Consider the following 20,472-nt stretch of genomic DNA (forward strand, 5'->3'; position numbering starts at 1 on the left):
ATATTATGGATTTGTATTTGAAATATGGGGGGATTTTGTTGGTAACGTTTTTGTGATGGAGGATGTTAGCCAAATTAATTACATATATACCTTTGTTGACAAACGGTTGTGGAAGAAATGATCGTTTTTCTTCATCTTGACTTTTCACACTAACTGGTTTAAAGAGTTTGTGGAAACCAATATTCAAAATGATGGAAACAAGTCTGTATAATGATGAGGTGGGGTCAGTAACAGGAGTGTCAAGACTTGTTTTGTAACGGGAATGTAGTAGAGTGAAAGGTATAGAATAAAGTTTGGTTCTAATGTGATGAAGTCCAAGAGGTTTTTGTATGAAAGGAAGGAGACCATCTATGGAGACATCATGTAACTTAGGTGACGTATAGTGGCGATGGCCATGACTCCTTTCCCGTCTTGGATTTCTGTGAAATAAATTCATCACATTTATGCTATTGTTATATTGGCTTGAAAGATTTCCTATGCTTTTGATGTTGTCATTGCATCCGTAAGGTATTGCAGTACCTAGTCTGCGTATCCAGTACTCCTCTCTTTCTCACATATTCTTCCAGGGTAATAATCCAACGGGAAAGTATTTAAAATCTCGTTACATCCCATATTACTACTCAAAGCAACCGAATATGAGTAAATGTGGTGGGTTTTTGTCTACCTGTAATGTTCAACTATACAAAAGTGTGTGCTTTTTTACGAAAAATTGCTAATATCATATGAAAGTGAATGTGTTACAATATAAATGTGAATCTATATGTATTCACATAGTTTATGATATTGATTGTTCAGTGTATTTGTCTTATTTACATGTATGTACATGTTTGTATTTGTGTTTTGTTGTCCGCTTGTACACCTACTGTGTATGAGGCTATCAAAAAAATCTTGTCTAGGCATGTGGTGATGCATTAATTGGGTGACGTCAAACATTTAACAGTGTTAATTACCGCCATAAAAAGTAGATTGGCTGCACATCTGTACGGACCTTCCCATATAACCCAATACACCCCACTTTAATCCCATGCAACTTGGTACCACAAACAAACATTTTGCATCGCAAAATATCATATTATTTCTTAACAATCAAAATATCCTTAATTAATACCATTCTCATTTTTCACGACACCCACGATATACACATGTATTATCCATTTAAAAAGAAAATAGACATCAGAAAGATAATTTTAAGCTTTAAATTGTTTGTTCAATTTCCCAGCGTAATCAACAGTTCGAAAAATGCTAAAGCAATTAATGGAACTGAAAAAAAAAATTCCACTGAACAAATGATGCTTTTGGGATACAAAGTATTCGGTCACTTGTAAATTTTCTCTTTGTTTCTATGCATAATCACATTTTTTTCAAGAATTATTTGAAAGTTGTTTCTAGATTAATTTTCATGAATTTACACAAATAATAACAGAAATATCTAAAATTTTACAATTTATTTTGAAAACTGACTGAAAATGAAGTAATATATGTACTGGCATTTTAATTACCATGCAAAAATAATTGATGACGTAACAACTTTACACTATTTTCAACTGAATTTGTGACACTATTTTTTTCTGACCGAAACTCCCTGACACTGCTGAAAATAATACTGTAGAACCTTATTAAACTACAAAAGTTTAATTTTGACATTTTTCTCTTAAATGATTTCAAAATCAGTTGAGAGGTATTTCATTGACATTTTTACAAATATTACATAGAATGTAATGGGAAATTTAGGAGTGACCGAATACTTTTGGCACGTCTCTATACATTATTTTTTCACGTGGCTGCAGTAATAATTTCTTGTACTATTTACTTATATTTTATGCCAAAAGTGGAACGGCGGGATGACAAACGGAGACTGGTTATGTGCTCTGTAACTGTTCCTGAATAAGAGTCAGTTTGTTTTGATATATGACATGCATGAGGCACATCATGTCTCGTTTTTATAAAGACTGATACTTAAACAAGATGTCCCAGAAGCCTAAATCGCTCACCTGTTAATTTTTTGCTTTTCAAGGGCAATAACTCTAACGGAGTTGTCCGACAATTTTGACTCAAAGAAAACATTGGTATGACCTATCATAATGATCATTTCATTGATGAAAGATTCTGTCCATTATCGTTTTCAAGATATTGAAACATCTGAATACTGAAACAGCTAAATAAATCATTTTCAGCATTTCAAGGACAATAACTCTTACAGTGAATTATAGGACAACTTTGATCCCCGCAGACTTTTCAGGCCTTATCATAAGTTTCATTTTAGCATCTGAATGTTTCGTTCTATCTATCATATTTTTCATTATATTGGCTGAAAACTAAAAAAAAACCGTCATTTTTCACCTTTTAAGGGCAATAACTCTAAGATATATGAGAAAAACTTCAGACTGAACCTTTTTTTCTATTTTTAGTAATAGCGGCCATGTTTCTCTACGGATAAAAAATCCTCATATCAGATATATATATGCAAAAAACTCAAAGAAACATTCATACCAAGTTTGGTTCTAATTGGTCTAGTAGTTTCAGAGGAGATTTTGAAAGAAATAACTTTTAAAATAGGGGAAAATGTCGAAAAAAAGCAATAACTCCAACTTGTATACAGATTAGAACGAAACTTTGATCAGAGATAGAACATACCATGTTGAACACCTTTACCTTGTCAGAATTTGGCTAAACTACTAATGGTTTCAGAAAAAAAATGTGCGGCAAACTTCTGTCTGAAACCCTATGTTCTATTTTTAGTAACAGTGGCCATGTTTTTCGACCGATCAAAAATCCCCACATCAATTCTACTGACTTAATTGAACTGACCGAAATATTATGCTTCAAGAATTAGTATGTAGCACATTTACAAATGACTTCAAAGGCTTTATTGACACAATTACAATTGGAAACATCTTATGGTATACTGTAAAATCACAATGATACGAAGTTGTCATCTCATCTGTACGACGTTGCAGTAAAATTGCATGCAACATAAACGCAATTGCTGCTTTTATATCAAAACATTTTCGAATGAATTGCTACATTAAAGAAAAATGGCAAAAATGAGAAAGTTTCATTACATATTATTAAAGGATGCTTTTTAATTTCATCTTTTCATAAAATTTTGAACAGCGAAGCATGAAAAGGATATATAACAACATTCACATTTTCTTTCGTTATGAGTGTAATATCGACTAATGTTAACCCGAGATGAAACCTTGTTTATACTATTACAAATAACTATAGGCTAGTTAGATATGAATCGATGATCTCTTCTAACCATATTCGTTCAGTCAACCCCATCCAAGTATGCATATCTACAAGTGGTTAAAGGTTCAGAGATGTGGGGTATAAGGTGTTGGATTTTCCTATTAAACACAATAAATTCAAGTATATGGAAAATTCACAGGAAAATCAAGTTGCACAATATGTTGACTTTGCATTTCGGTCGTTTTAACATAAAAAGCTGCAGTTGAGTTTCATAGAACGTGATTGTTGGTCGTATGTAAGGGTCACATTTATACCAATTATACCTAAGAAAGTATTCGTTTTCATGCATTTGGTAAATAGAGGTAGTCATAACTTTGTGTACCTTATCTATAAAAAAACGATTACACTGTTGTTTTGCATTCCACTTCATGTCCACTATTAAATTCAATGATATTCTTCGGATTTATCTGCCCGTTGTAGTTGTTTTCTTCTTGTTAACACGAAGGGCATGGAGACTCTTAACAAATGATGAAAAACAAATTGTGATAGGACTTTTGAAAAATAATGCTTTTTAGCAATATCACATAAAGTGTAAATATTTAATTGTGTAAAATCAGATAAAACGTACACAAATAGAAAGACAATATGGCAACATTGAAGTAAATTCAGTTATCATCAAATTTCAAGAAAGATTTGAGTTCACTTGGTACTTCAAGAACATCAATACTCTTTTCTAAATTAATTCCTTTAAACAATTTCCGTATTTCCACCCTGCATAAATAAGACAGAGGTTTAATTTGTTTCTGGTGAACTATCAGTTCTTCGGTTGATCTATGACAACAGTCTAAGTTGCCTTTGTTCTGGAGGAACCATGCATCATTCTTGAGACTATAACCAGCATCCAGTAGCAGACGACATAGATTCATGTCCATATGAAGCCAAATATTCGAGAAGGGTGTTCCTTTGATAAAAGACGAGTAAGTATTAAGGATGCATCCGCTCTTTATTATTTTTTCTACCAAATATGGATTTCTATATTTGCACGCGTAATGTAATGGAGAACACTGAAGGCGATCGACTAAATTAGTATTAGCACCATGGCGAATAAGAAGTGTCACAAGTTCTATATTCTGACACAAAGTGGCTTGCACTAAAGGCGTAACACGGTCTTTGTCAACATGATTGACACAAGCACCACTTTCAATGAGGTATTTAGCAATACTCATCTGGTTCCCAATGCATGCCCAATGGAGGGAATTTCTTCCCATGCATGGGTCAGAAAAGTTGACTGAAGTTCCAGATTCGACCAGATATTTAACAATGTCCATATGTCCTTCGTGTGAGGCTATTCCTAGGACAGTAGCACCTTCCCATTTCGCTGGACTATGGATAACAAGATTTTTGTCAATTTTACTGGATGCGATTTGTTTGACTTTTAACACATTTCCTCCAAATACTGCATTGAATAATGAAGTCTTTGGGTCTTGATACTGTAGCCAGAGACTATCACTGCAACCATCTGAAAATAAGTACAGAACCTAAATTTCAGTAAATAATTACTTATTTGTCAGTCTTATGGAAAGAGGTGATTATTGAAGAGGAATTATACATATAGTAAAAAAACTCTGTTATAGTCTTTATCAATAAGACTAAAACTTAACTGTGACTGACAAAGCTGTACGTAGTTAACGGTTATACTATAGATATTAAAGAGAAAGAGAAAAAGAAAGCACTTTATAAATACCTGTCCGAATAATGAGGTAATGAGGGAGACAAATTTAAAATGGGTATTAATGCTATAATGAGTAGTCCACATTTTTTTATTGCACGATCCATACTCATAGTTCTTTACTGTAGAAAAAAATAAGAATTTCGCCTACCATATCTCCTTGTCCAGTTGTGTTTTGAAATAAATCCTTGATTTAATGTTACCCAAAACATTTCATATCAACTTAAGGAACCGCAGAAGAGAATTCTCTGATAACTTGTATGAATATTTCTGTAACCACGTGTATATGAATTTAAATAGCCATTGTGATCTACTTCTTGAATGTACAGTGTATATGTATCCATGCATAACAAGTTGTAAACAAAATATGGAACGCCTTATTCGTGACTGGTAGAATAAAAAGTTGTATTTTAGGAGTGGAACCACGAACAAAAAAGTTTTTGTTGTTCCCATTGTAACAGGTCGAATTTCAATCGGCCAATTGACGAAAATTAGTACATATATTTACTTCAGACTGCTCCCTAGATTGAGAGTGATGAAGATATTTTTATAGAATAGATGTGAATACAAATACCTCTCAAAAGTATTACGTTAGGGGAATTATAATATTCCAGCAATCGTTCTCTCAAGTCAAGGATGTCAGTTCACCTTCACTTTCAAGGCATTGTCTTTGAGCGAGCGAAGGTAGACTCAAATCCCTCGTCTAAACTTTAAAGTCAATATCCTAGAATATTTGAAAAGAAATCTGCATTATTGTTGACCGAGGAAATCGTTTAAATATGTTTGTAGCGTTACAATTTAATTGAAGTACTAGTATGTACTGATGGAACTTGTATTGGAATTGTATAATTATGAGTATGTTCTATGGAAATAAAGTTACTACGGGTTGTCCGATCGGTATGAAATTTGATACCTCTTTATCTCAAGACACGCTGTTACATAAGACTTCTATAGTATATCACAATTTTACAGTCGTTATTCATTTTTATATTTAACAGATGGGCTCTTTGAAAAATAAATAGTTTCAATTAACACAAATCTTAGAACGTTAAACAGATTATCATAAACATTATGTCTACACATTTTGATTGATAAATCTAGTTACTACTCCACGTCCTGTTATGTCTCTTTCTGTTTAGCATGAGTGGTCATGATTTGTTAAGATACAACTTTTAAACATATGTATTAAATTTCGTAAAATTCATCGTTTGTGATAAGTAAAAAATAGCCTTTCTGGTGGCAGTGGAGAAACCCCATGATGTCTGTAAGAAACAATGCAGGGCTTCGAATAACGAATGATTCCTCAGTTTTTGGAGAATGGATCAAATCTGAATATCAGCCACAAGGGTTTTCCAGCAATCACATAGGACTGCATATCTAATAGTGGGAGCAAGTCTCAATTGCCTGTTCATCAAATATATCCTTTTACTGTAAAGCAAGGGCTTCGTGAACCATTGTACATCAATACACAAATATATTGTTAAGTTGGTCTTTAGCTCGTAAAATACAAAAAAGATAGAAATAATCGATAGCACGAGGAAGGAAATTTCACGGTAAAAACTAAGTCTACATGATATTTACAGAAATTGACCTAAGTACTTCACCTAGCAAATAAATGATTAAAAAATAAAGAGTTAACATCCTCAAAAACGAACTCGTTAATTATCGACTCATCGTTAATCGCTGGGCTTTAAATATACTTGTGTAAACTAAGTTCATTGCCTTTATACTGTTGTAAGTTTGACCGTATAGTGTAGTGACCCCATTGCAAGGTCAACCAGCTGATCTATAGTTTCACGATCGATCAATTACACTCCAAGATGAAAGGGAAAAAAATGCCAAAAGTCAAAATATAACTTGAAAAAAACCGTTACATTATAAGAAACGGTTATATGCGCATTCACAATGATAGCCGAAGTAAACAGTAAGAAAACAGCTTACCCATTCCTGTACAGTACAACCAATATAATAACTATACTGTGTTATTAACCTAGTTTTACATGATAAACCAATGATGCTAAGTTTGTCACGAGGAAATGAAATGTACAAACAGAATAATATCTGGATATGATAACGAGCTACGAATAAGACCGAAGTTTGAGAAAGATTTAGTAATTTCAGTTAATTAAGATATAGAGCTCACGGCTGCGTCCATTTTGATTAACTAGGGGTCTCTCGCGCTATCAAATATGCAGCCTGACAAGTATTAGTGTTTATTTACTAAATCGGGCTGCATATTTGACAGAGGGAGCAAACTCCTGTGCTCAAACTAAATATTCAAACCATCACTGGTAACAAACGGGGTGTGGTAACTACTTTCTTAGTATTGGACATCTTTTTCGAATACATATTTCACAGACTCATTGTAAATAAAAAAAAAATTATAACCAAATAACGTTACTTCAGTCACATATTACAGAAACCGTGCGCGATAAACATTTTTTTTTCGGGAGAGCTCAATAATAAAACAAGAACAGCATTAGGAGAGGCACTGCGAGCAAAGAACATATGAATTGCAATTTAATTTAATGCCAATATCTGATAAAAATATTGACTCGGGTACTGAGTTTACAATGGTATATAGGCTAAAAACCACTAATTCCACTTCCCATAGGCTTCTATGCTAATTTCACAATATTCAATGGCTTCTCTGGACTTTACCTTAACTTTAACCTGCAGATGACTATATATCAGCATAATTCTACATATGTCAGCTCACAATCCTCAGAATGGCATGTGGGGTTAGCAGACTTGCAGTGCAGTACTGGTCACCGGAAGTGAAGTGTCTATAAATAGCATGGGAAATCCCAGTGTTTTCACAAGATAGGGGTATATTTAGAAATCATTATGAAGATTAGGCTTCACATCACAAGAAGCAAAATGCACCTATAAAATGTACAGAAATGTTTTTCCTTTCAGAAACTGTTTAAATTTTTTAAATGAGATGAGAACTTTTTTCACAGCACTATGAGGAACAGGGGTAATTTCTGCGTAGGACTATTTTTGCGTACGTTCCAAATGCTCATTGGTTGAATTGGTGGTCTGTAACCTATAGCAATAAGGGTACTTAGAAAAGCAGAGGACGCTTACCCTTCCGGTGCACCTGGTCCATGCTCCCAGTTTTTAGTGGAGTCCGAGTTGCTCATTTACTTTTGTTACTTTGTATGTATGATTTTAGTTACTTTATGTTCTTTGTTGTGTATGTCTGTTTTCCATGTCTAGTCTTTGTCCCTGGATTACATTCTTTTGATTACCGCTATAACCTTGGTTCCCTTGATTACTCTTTCAATGGGTTAAAAACTGAAAAAAAAATACGATTTTTAATATGATAAACGAATCAGATCGAAATATAATTCATGTCGCGGAAAAAAGGAGGAGTCATGCAGGTATTTTACGCTACATGGTATACATTTTTTATGGTTCAATTATTTCCTTTACTCATTGTGTGGTGAATCTATGAGGAATTTGAGAGTATCGACTACAGAAATCAGTGGCGGGTGACGGAGCCGAGGATTTTAGGTTTGGGTGGAATAAATAGAATGAAAGGCCGAGTGAAGCACAAAAGACATTTTTGGGGTAGAAATAGGTGGAAATTCAAGATTTCATGCAAAAAAGGTGATTTCCCATTTTAAGAGGACATATGAAGCCTGATACGCGCATTCCTTGGATCCGCGCCTGGAAATGTATTTTAGTAGTAAAAGCTTTTTGAAAGGTTGGATATTACATACCATCAACTGACATTATTTCGTTACAGTTAAGTACTTTCTTTATTCCTAAATTGTTACATTCTTTCCACATACTAAACAGTTTTAGTCTAGTTTCCCTGAAAGAATTTTACTCCAGTTCTTAAAACGCCACCCTCTAACGGTAAATTATCCCGCTTTTCCTCGTGATCCTCATCTATGATTTGCGGAAAACTGTTTATGGGAGATAACTCAAATGTTATGACTGAAAGATACTTTCTTGGACTTGATAAGTAAAACGTAGTAGGTATGCACATTTACATGTCGTTCAAAAATACATAGAGCCATTAATACACAGACTTATCACTTGACAACAATTGACAGTGTTTGACAATGTTACTCCTGAACAAAGCTAACAGCTGCTCATGGTAAAATGTGCTTCATAATACTGAAACCTGAAACATTTTAACTGTTCTAAAAAGTTGAGAAACTTGCATTTCATTGTAGTACCACATACAGGCTTGCTTGGAAGATCAAACACCTTGCTGAAACTGAGCAGGTGACAAGAGATGTATTTTATAACAATGGACATTATAAAAATAATTGATGATAAAACAAGTACTTGAACTAATATTGTCAAACAAGTAAAGTATTACATGTAATAAGTTATGGGTGTTCTTTTGTGTGCAAAATTTAAAACCATAAAAGCAATTGCCTATGTTCCACCCGTAATCAGGTTAAACAAAGTAAACAATAATCCTGAGTATCTATTGATGGTCACGTAGTTTTTTTACAACACAATCTCCAGTGGCAGATCCAGAGTTTTAGGGAAGGGGGGGGGGGGGCAAAAGAAAAAAACAAAAAAAAACAGTCATGTGAAGATCACAGTGATCCAAATTCGCTAGGGGGGGGGTAGGGGGCATGCCTCCAACAAAATTTTGAAATATTAAAATATTAAACCTCAAATCCTGCATTTTGAGGGTATCTGAGGGGAACAATTTTTCAGCCTCATATCTTGACCTACACTTTTAAATTAATGGTAAAGGAAAACTATTGACCAAACTTTACTACAAATGTGATGACTTTTTATTCAGAATTGTCAACTTTCTTTTCTTCTGTGGCAACATCCCCTCAGCACCTGCGTATGGAGTGTTCATAACATACATTATGCCAGAGCTTGCCGAAACTACACAGACTTTTTGTATTGCACTAGAACTCTAAGAAATAGGCTTCTGGACAGGGTTACGTTGCTACAAGATTGAAGTAATCACTACAGAAGTTGTATGGTCATCATGAACTCGTAGATCGTTATGGTGTATCCATCTGCACCATGACAACTGATTTATTCAACAGGTCATGGTTTTCCTTTCCTCGAGTGTCTACCCCGGACTTGACTTTCTATGAGCAACTCGGTGGGTGTTCCTAGAAAAGCAGAGGACGCTTATCCTACCGGTGCACCTGGTCCACTCTCCCAGTTTTTAGTGGAGTCCGAGTTGCTCATTTGCTTTTGTTGCTTTGTATGTATGATTTTAATTACTTTATGTTCTTTGTTGTGCATGTCTGTTTTCCATGTCTGGTCTTTGTCCCTGGACTACATTCTTTTGATTACTGCTATAACCTTTGTTCCCTTGACTACTCTTTCAACAATTTTTAAAAACTGCAATTTTCTAAGTGGGGGCCTGAATGTTTTAATTTTTTTAGCCTTTTTCTCATAATATTTGGTATAAGATGGTTTGATCTCTTCTTGTAATTCTAATAGATTGAGATTAACTTAATGTTTTCTTTTTAAGAATTAGGTTGTCAATTTGAATAAGAATATATATCAATTTTAGGGGGACTTGGTTAGAAATTATTTCTAGGATTTTACAGGATACTTTTAAAAGTGAATTTTTATATTGTCAGAACTGATGTTATATGTTATTTAGTTGAATACCGTATACTATGTAACCACATATATATATATTATTTAGTTTATAATAGAAAAATAGAACTCTATCTTGTGTATGAACAACATGTACAACTAATTATTTGGATTTCGATATGTACAGTTCAAATCTGAAGCCTCTCACTTTACTTGATTTGTAGCATTTTGTGACTTCTTTAACTGTTCTTTTTGGAAGAAATATTAAGTCCAATACTGTGAGCAATACTGCTTATACATTCCATTACATGTCAGATTTCGCTGTGTTTGTCTACCTCTCTCTAACAACCGTATATCTGACATGGATATATAACATTTTCTGGCAAAATTAAGTACTATTTGTTCATTCTTCCTTCAGCCCTGTGTGGGTTCAGCTGTATGAAAAAATAACCTACCAGCAGTGCTAATCTTGTTGTAAAAGGTAAATAAATAGCCCGACCCTACCCACCTCTCCCTATTTCAAGTGGCAATCGAAATTTGTCCACCCAATTATCCTTGTCGTTCTTCTTGTCATTCGCCATTACACTTGAATGCCAGTCTCCACAACAAATCTGGCCGTCTTCTGTAGGTCTTCCACAGGTCCATACAGTTTCTCTGTAATGGGGGTTGGTTTATCCCATATCTTCTCTCTCTGTGCCTGGTGTAACTTGCTTGTCTGCAGAAAGTGTTCTGTATTCTGCACTGCTTCTCCACAGGGACACATAGGTGATGGTATGACCTTCAAAACTCTGTACAGATGTTGGTTGAGTCTGTTGTGTCCTGTCCTGAGCCTGGAGATTGTAGTTTGCTCAAATCTTTTTAGTTGATGGCAGCTATCTTGCTTCTGAGGGGTATTATGCAGAGACTTGATGATGGTCTTCATCTCTGTGTAGCAGACAGGATTTTCATCTTGCTGTTGTTGAGCGCCTTCCTTTGCTAGCTTATCTTCTGCTTTTTCATTTCCATTGATTCCACAATGTGAAGGTATCCATTGTATGGCGGTTTTAAGGCTCTTGATGGAATAAATAGCTCTTTCAAGTTGTGGTAGATTGTTGTTGGTCAGTGCTTGTATTACGGAGAGGGCATCTGTTAGGAATACTACTTGCATATTTTCTGCGGTTTCCTTAATGTAATTTGCCGCATGTATGAGTGCTTCTTCTTCAGCCTTGTAGTTGGAGCAGTGTAATCCTGTTGGTATTGCCATTGACTGTTGTACTCCGTTTGGGTATTCTATGTAGATCCCGGCTCCTCCTTTTGTTGTCGCATTTGTGGCTGAACCATCTGTGTAAACTCTTGCCCACAATTCTGATGGATACTCTTCTTCCAGCATGCTCATTGTTATGGTTTTTCTGATGATGTTTGATTGTTCATCTGAACACTGAGTAACGGAACTGTTGTCTGAATGGTTTCATTGTCCTCCTTCTCTGCACATAGATTGTCATTCATTTTAAAATCTATAGGTTTGACATGCTTAGGAAGATGTTCTTGGTGTTTACTTTGCAATGCTCTTGTTTCTAGAGTGAAGTTGGATCTTTTGAGTCTGCCTGAGGAAAGTTGTTTCAGTCTCTCATTCATTGGGTGGTTTTGTAAGCATTGATATTTGGTGGCCTGTATCATAGCTTTACATTCTCTTCTCTTACTTAATGGTTTCATGTTTGTAATTTCTTCCATACTAGCAATAGGTGTTGATTTCATGGCTCCTGTGATGATGTTGAGTGTCTGATTCTGGACTTTATCTAGAGTCTGATGGTGAGACTTAGCTGCTGTCATCTAAGCACTAGAGCCATATTCTAGATGTGTTCCATCCAATTTATATTTCATCATCATCTCATGTTCATTTTATCATCCATTTCATCATCATCAACCGGCATATACGCGAAATAGTGCTGCTTGGGCATTAAACACCAATCAATAAATCAGTCAATTTTCCTCCTTCACAACATTCTTCTTTCTATGGAGCTATGTGTTATCTTGTCTTCATTTTATTATTTTTCTCTTCACCTGCTGTCCATTGTTTGTCTGTAACCACAACCTTGTATTTTGTGTCCTTACATTGGTCTCCCGCATTTTAAAAACATTTTAGCTTCCAGTACATTGACAACTACATGTACTGTATAACACAACAAAACTCCATTTTAGAGTGACCAGTATCTTTTTGTGTAGGTTTCAAGATTTTCCAACTTAATTTTTTATCTACCCAAAATAAAGGAATTGGAGAGTACACATTGATTGGTAACTTTGGTAAATATGTAAATACTTCCATGAAAAAAATCCCCCTTTATACAAATATAGACAAAAAGGTAATGAAAATTGGAATAATTATTTTTCTTTAATTTGCAGACTGGATTCCCATAAACAGAATGAGTCTTCCGTCAATAATAAATGTGACAGAATTCTACAAGTTTCTCATAAAAGTTCACTATTGGAAATGTACTGATAAGATTGAAGAAACTTTGAACAGTAATGTTAAAAACTTTACTACTGATGTACCTTTGAACAATTCTACACACCTCTATGACAATACGAGAATTGATGACATATCCAACAAGACATCCTGGTCAGAATCAGCAAGTTTGTTTATCTCGGCAATTAAAGAAACAATTAGATCTTCCTTATTTGCTCCTCCTGTGGCAACTCCCGTGGCCGTTGAACCATTCCATCATGTGGTTATTGATCCTTGCGGACACCCAGTTGAATATGAGTACGAAGGTAGGGTCTACCCTACGTATTTATTTGTTCATGTTTTCTTATTGGTATTTACCATGTTGATTTGTTTGGTGCTTACCCGATTTATCAGGCGATGTATTAAACGTGGAAAAAAACAAAAGAAATCTCAAATTTCCGAATGTTCTGGACTCGTTGATGACGGAGAAGATGATGATGATTTTTCGGCTTTTAAGCCAAAGCATTGTTCAAATCGAAGCGACTCAGAAAATCCATCCAAGTCGCACATTGAAGATTTACGTGGCGGGGTTAAAAACCCCATGGCAATGAAAAATAGTAGAATTTTGTTAAGCTATCAGAACTATACAACATTACCTAGTCTTATAAATCCGAAGCCAAGACAAGTACCCGTGCAATCGTTTCTGAAACACACTACCGACTATTTATTTTCAATGATGGATAAACTGTTATTGGAAAATAGAAGGAGTCCTAGTCGAAACTCACCAACGCGCTCCGTCTCAGATTTAGGTGTAAGTCCGACCTACAGTTCGTTGACACCCTCTCCAAGAAGATCACTACGCAGACCTGCTCACAGATCACGTGGTAGTTCCCCTGGATTTTCAGAAGCAGACGACCAGTCGTCCGATCCTTTGGAGAGGAGAGCCTGGGAAGAATATATTCAGAACATTGCTATGAACAGTCATGTTTATTTTGATTTTGATGTTGACTTAAACATGTCGATTTCTGGGGGTGATTCAGCCAGGAAATTGTTACAATTCTACCTGAATCAAGGCTCTATAAGAATTGAACAAATGCAAGTAGCAAATCTTATAGTGAATTATGGATTGTATTTAGTATCAAAGGAAATGGATTCCTTTGATGCAGAAGCTGGCCTTTTATTCAAAGGATTTAAGTTGATTGGTAGCACGAAAAAAGGACTGAAAGTATCTAATGCTGGACAGTTCGATTTTCTGATGGAATTCAATGCTACCGATTTTCATGTACTTGAATTATTTGACCAAAATAAGTCGGATGAGATACCGCCTGGGAAAATCATCTTGCGTGCAAAGCCTAATGTAATAGGAAGTGAACCAAAGTGTTTAAAGACTTTACAAATTAAGCAGAAGAATTGTATTTGTGTATGCGCAAAATCTGTCTCATACATCGCAGAGGAATTAATAGACCGAGCTTTGCAAAATTTATACACTGGGATGCGATCATTGATTGATAGGTTACCCTTCAGAATCCAGAGATCTCCGACAGCAAATATAGTCCTTTCATTTGATACTCGTAGTGTAATTGGACTTGGTCTACAGGAGATTAAAGTTCAGTTGATCCCAGCTATGTTCTTGCCAATTAATGGATGGTTTCAAGCAGTCCCATTATACGCAACCGCCTACATGTCTATTCAACAAGACTATAAAATAAAAGGTCAGAGGGGCGGTGAACCCATCCCCACCCCTCTTGGCCGATCTGGCGTTATATGGAATTTAGATCTGAATTATCTCGAGGAACTGTTTCTCAATGAAATGGAACGCAAAATGGCTTCATCCGGAGTTCATAGCTGTCACAAAACCTGCATTAAAGTTCTGAAAGTTTTGTTTACAGCATTGTCTCGTAAATCTCTGCTTGATCGAGGCGAGTTGAGCGCCTCAATGATAGAGACAGTTGTATACTACTTGCTCATGGAATCATCGCCAGACCAGTGGACTTTCTCACAAATTTCGGATCGAATCTCAGATGCTTGTTTGTATCTGAAGGCTGCATTAGAATCAGGCAGACTGCCGAACTTCTTCATCAACAATCCTCATTTAGTCAAACAAATGCCATTTTTGCAATCTTTACCGCTTTTGTTGAGAGGGAAACAATGTAATCTCTTGGCTGATGCTAGATTGGAAACTGTTGATAAGAAATTGAACTACATGCAAGACAGGATCCGGGACACAGGACTCGAAGACTGCTTCAAAGATACATATTCAGCAGATACGTGGGAATGGGAGTTCTTTGTCTATAGTTGATCGCATACTGCTTCCAAAAACTATGTAATGACGGTTGTGGTGATAGGTTCCTGTAGGTAAAACTCGTTTCGCATGTTTCTAAAGGCCCTGGTCATGTTCCAATTATTTTGATATTATGACTTGTTTTTGCCATGCTTGCCCGTAACCGCCTCGACAATACATGTATATAGTCATTACTTTACTTATATTTGATTTTTCCCATTAGTTTGTGAATTTAAATTTGTTTTCACTTTTGTATTTTTTTTTCACTTCAATGTTGGTTGGTCCAGCTAGTAAAAAGTAGACGTTGAGTAGAAATTATTTTATTAGTTACTGAAACAGACATGAAAAACATTTTAGAATTATTAATTGAAATACAAACCACCATCTTAATATTCTACTGTTCCATTCACGCTTTAATTTTCGGGATGTCTCTAAAATTCTCTTGAAATATAAAAAAAAATCTGTCGAAATAAAAGATTTAGAATTGCTGCCAGCGCAGCTTATTGGTAGATTCACTGATTCAAAAGTTTTAGTTTCGGAGCTTATGGATTTTGTTTGTACTTTTGTATTAACATCGCTGCTTACTGTAGCACTATCACGCGAGAGATATGAACGTGAACAGATCGACAATATAAGTTAAGTACCACAGCTTGATCGCGAATGGAGGACGTTAATGAACCACTAATTAAAAACGTTTATTATATTTTTGTTACTTTTTTCACAAATACAGCAAGCCTACAACTTTTAGAAATGAAGCGATGGTGTCTGTCGAAATGATCACCATTTACAAAGGATATGAAGTAATGTTTCATTGATTTTGATAAATAGTCAGAAAATGCAAAAGGCAACACTTAGCCTATGCATCCTATAATGGAAATGAATACGTTTTATTAAGATTTTACAATTTTCCTCAAATTTGGAGCTATTCGAAATGAACAATCTGTTTCTTGGGGAACAATTTTTAATATGTTGTATCTAGTATCATTTTTGTTATTATTTCTATAAACTAAATAAAAATGATCGAATTATAACTACAATAATCGTGAAAGAGGCGGTTACGATTTTTTTAAATCGTGAAAAATGTACCTGATTTAGTGTGCAACAACAAAAGATACATTGGCATCTGTGCAATTTAATTTAATCATATTTTATTGTCAACACAACAGGGGCTACTAGATCAAGAACTAGTAATAAGACTTCAAACTCCTTATTGACCACATTACTTTGAAACATATTATTATACTTTCGTACACTTACCATTTCACGTGGTTATCTTCCTTAAAAAAGTGCTTTTTTCGGTTTCTAGTTCTTATTACTATTATGATTATCATTTCCTTCTCCGCGAAGGATCTCAGAAACGGCTGAGTAGTGTTGCACAAAAAAATCGGGCACTATTTGCCATTGTGCCATGTCATATTAAAAAATCCAACATGGCGGGCGTTTAGCGACAAAAAAAATGATAAGAAAGGGAAAAATCGTAGAAACTTAATATTTGGGTTAAAAAAAGTCACCGTAAGGACCTTTGGTCGGAAATGGTGTCCATGCCAAGATGGCAATCGGTCGAAAATTTAGAAAAAATCAACAACAAATCAATTCACGGAGCCATACTGATTTTCGGAGCTCCCATGGCAATGGGAACGTTTGGGGGAAGAGCTGTGTTGGTGTCCAACACAATTAAGTACTAGTTGGATGTAAACACATAGTGATGAAAATAGGAAAATAGAAAGAATTAAAAATTAAAAATTAATAATTCAAAAACTTTCGTAAAAATAAATCGGGATGACACTTATAGCAACAAAACTTTGTCCGAATTCTATAGTAATTTTTAAATTCATTTACAAATTGTAACCAGTTATGATAAGTCAAATGAGATAAGTTTTGTAATTTGTTCACGGTCATATTCACGATCTACAATTTTCTTCGCCTCCTACACTATCATAAAAGTGTTATTTAGTCTAATTAATGAAAATTCTCAATAAATGGTCATTTATAACGATGGAATCAAGAATGAATATCTAATGTGCTGAAAACCAAAATAATACTTATTTCGTTTGAATTTAAGACGTGATTTGTTTACATTGTTTTGATGTTTGATTACACAAGGGTCCCACGTGCCTTTGGCGAATTTGTGAAAACTCTGGTGTTTCGGACTTTTCTGTTGTTGAAAATATATAATATCATGACAGACACTCATGTTTTTATCGATAACATGATATAACTATAATATTAGTAAGATACGACAGACCTTCCGTGTGTGACATCATTGATTAGCTGTTATTCACGATCCTTAACATTTTCCATTCACGATCAAGCAGTAATACTCAACTTATATTATTGACCTGATCAAAATCATTTCTCTCGCTTGACAGTGTGAAGTGGATGAACTTAGATAGCCGATCACGCTGTAGGATTCCCTTCTATATAAATAACATAAGCCTATTCCTATTTTAAGATAAATTTGGTGAGTTGTTAAGGGTTGAGATTGTGGAATTAAGCTTTAATTATAAAACACAATAATTGTTGTCAGGTGAACATTTCCGTCTCATCTTAATTCAGTGTGGAATACACTAGTTTTCGCTCGTTTCGTACTAGTTTTTCCTGTTAATAGACTGCACGTTTGAAAGAACTGAGCCTTGGTTCATTAATCATGTAAAATAAATACTTTCCTCATTTAAGCGTAATTCATAGTTTGCCTTTCCTCGTTTGTCTACTACGGACTTGACTTTTTATGAGCAACTCGGCGGGTGTTTCTAGAAAAGCAGAGGACGCTTATCCTACCGGTTCACCTGGTCCATGCTCCCAGTTTTTAGTGGAGTCCGAGTTGCTCATTTACTTTTGTTACTTTGTATGTATGATTTTAGTTACTTTATGTTCTTTGTTGTGTGTGTTTGTTTTCTATGTCTGGTCTTTGTCCCTGGATTACATTCTTTTGATTACTGCTGTAATCTTGGTTCCCTTGATTACTTTTTTCACATATTTAGAATGTTCTTTTACTTATGTTTGGTATATAGACACCTTAAAGTAATTTGATCTGTTTGATAGAGATGTTAAGTATTATAGGTCAAGACAAACCTTAGTTGATCCAGGTTTGTCGGTCTTTTCTTTTACTAGACCGATACCCTGATGTAAAGAATACTTCACAATAACTTTGACTAGTCTGCTGTATGCTTTTATTTACTAACTGTTGGCAAGTTTTTGTGTAGCTTTCAATATTAATTCTTTCTCGTTCATTTTCAATTGATGCATTCGTTTTTTTTAAAATTAATTTCCATTTGAGTACTACATGTATCATTGCTAGTCAGTATTATATATTGTATATAAGAAGAGGTTTAAGGTAGGACAATAGTCCGTGATTTTTTTTTACTCCAATCATTCAGGTTTTATTATTTGTATCTTATCAACTACACATACATCGGAGTATAACCTTGTTCATCGATAAATTCCAAATACACTTGAACTTGAATCGGATAAAGATGAACACGGTTCTGTATTCCCGGTTTTCATAAAATATTAACCGGGTAAACCGAACAAACAAGGCCTTTTGGAGTTATTAGTTAAAATGTACTATAGAAAATCAGTACTGAAGTATGATACATAATTTTAATCTTACGAAGCTACGAAGCTGGCAAAGTTCTAAGAAAAAAATCACTACAATACTGTTATGTTATCTTAAGGTTCTGCTAAAGTCGAAATCTAGGACATAAATTGACAAGATAATTTTAGTCAAGATGTTAAGAATGCAATTATTATGTTCCTGAAAACTTTACTTAATGCTTCTTTATACAGTATTCTACATATATGCATGTTTCCTTCCTTTGCAAAATTTGTTAACAACAGAAGTGTAAACATCAAATTTTAAAATAGACGTGCAGATTTACCGGAACAGATTTTTGTTCGGAAATGCATATATGCCGTAGCCTAAATATCTAGTGCAGTGTAAGCTAGCAAAAATCTGTGACAAATTGCCAGATTTGAATGAAAATTTTATGTTTATTGGTGTTGGTATTTAGCTGGATCATCGCATAAACTATTCGATTTATCTAAATTTTAAGAAATGGCATTTTTTTCAAGAACCTTGCACTGAATAATACATTTAGGAACAGGACCATTTGACTTTCAGACTTTAAATATTGTATTTTTTTGACAACTGTAGATTTATTCTTAAATATGTTGTGTACACTTTGTCTTTAATGTTATATAGAATTTATAAAACATTTTTTCGTAAGTTTGACTTGTGGACGTGTGTTGAATACATATAAAGTTGCATTTAGCAATGTTTCAACGCTAAATTTAATGCATTATCAACGCTATGAATGAAAACATTACATTAAGGAATGTCCTAGATATTGACTTGAGCTGAACCGTAATCTGTTTAATGTCTGCCTATTGTATTTATGCTTTTTTTCGTGGTATTTGATTGTAGTTCGTGGGTTGCTTTGTTTTTTTTCTATTTTTGTGTTAGTATTCATATACGTATGTTGAAAATTTGAAAATAAATGCAGAATTAAGGTTTTTTTTTTTCAAAAGAGTTGCGTCCTTATTTAATACCGATTAAGGATTAACTCTCTATGACACAAAGTCTTATATTTGGTATGGGGTTTTCGTCATCGTCGTCGTCGTCCGTAGATACTTGGTTTTCGTGGGATAACTTGAGAATTAGTTAGTTGATCTTTCTAAAATCCAAAGCACAAATGTGTGGTCAGAAACATGCATTTTCCTGATGTCTAGACATTAACATGACTTTTAGTGATTGTATATTTTTGAACTTGTATTACAAGGTGCCATACCACAAAAAGGAGAAAGAAAACTTGCAATATTTATGTTGTTGTGACTTGAACCAAGTAGGAATAAGAGGCCAGAAACAAACATTTTTTTTCTAATTTCTTGAAGATAGCGTGTTTATTTCTTGTACGATTTTAATTTTATTTTTAAATAGATTCCTCATGAAAATTCTTCCCTGCGTTTTTCAGCCATATTTCAGATGCACCGTGAAGCAGACCTTTATACTTAAATTGAATTTCAAAATATTGTGCAATATTGTGTCCAATTGAGTTGTTCTGTCCATAATGAACTGTAAAGTCTCTGTTAAGTGTCAAATACTAATATTGTGTCCCAACTTGCCTCAAGTGAACAGTCCAATTGGCCGCGGTTGTTTCATGCTGCGCTCGGCGAAGCTTTTTGTGTAGAATTTGTTGGAAGCTTCTGGAAAACTGGAATGGAAGTTTTAGTTTTGTGTTATGATTTTTTTTAAAGAATGGTCCCTTTTTTCCAGAGAGCATTTCCCGAAAGATTTATTGGAATTGA

At 34.6% G+C, this 20,472-nt stretch overlaps 2 protein-coding genes across 7 annotated transcripts; one reads left to right on the top strand and one right to left on the bottom strand.

Annotated features, from left to right (window-relative positions):
• Positions 1 to 3,777: 3,777 nt before the first annotated feature.
• LOC148622506 (uncharacterized) lies at positions 3,778 to 6,958 on the bottom strand. 2 transcript variants are annotated; one of them, XM_088572523.1, is made up of 2 exons: positions 6,863 to 6,958; positions 3,778 to 4,711 (listed from the first exon to the last, which is right to left on the bottom strand). In XM_088572523.1, the coding sequence occupies exons 1-2, from the start codon at positions 6,864 to 6,866 to the stop codon at positions 3,858 to 3,860; spliced, it is 858 nt and encodes a 285-aa protein (XP_088428649.1). In that variant the 5' UTR covers positions 6,867 to 6,958; the 3' UTR covers positions 3,778 to 3,857. The 2 variants fall into 2 exon arrangements, with proteins under 2 accessions (XP_088428649.1, XP_088428648.1); XM_088572522.1 differs by lacking the exon at positions 6,863 to 6,958 and adding an exon at positions 5,073 to 5,435.
• Positions 6,959 to 8,393: 1,435 nt separating this feature from the next.
• On the top strand, positions 8,394 to 19,677 carry LOC148622507 (uncharacterized). Of its 5 annotated transcripts, none has more exons than XM_088572517.1 (2): positions 8,394 to 8,536; positions 12,845 to 19,677. In XM_088572517.1, the coding sequence occupies exons 1-2, from the start codon at positions 8,461 to 8,463 to the stop codon at positions 15,184 to 15,186; spliced, it is 2,418 nt and encodes an 805-aa protein (XP_088428643.1). In that variant the 5' UTR covers positions 8,394 to 8,460; the 3' UTR covers positions 15,187 to 19,677. The 5 variants fall into 5 exon arrangements, with proteins under 5 accessions (XP_088428643.1, XP_088428646.1, XP_088428644.1 ...); XM_088572520.1 differs by lacking the exon at positions 8,394 to 8,536 and adding an exon at positions 8,586 to 8,674; XM_088572518.1 differs by lacking the exon at positions 8,394 to 8,536 and adding an exon at positions 8,841 to 8,911.
• The last annotated feature ends 795 nt before the right edge of the window (positions 19,678 to 20,472 follow it).

Source organism: Perna viridis, chromosome 3 (genome assembly GCF_037379345.1).
Source record: "Perna viridis isolate PV_CMFRI_1.1 ecotype Kerala chromosome 3, ASM3737934v1, whole genome shotgun sequence".
Lineage (NCBI taxonomy): Eukaryota > Metazoa > Mollusca > Bivalvia > Mytilida > Mytilidae > Perna > Perna viridis.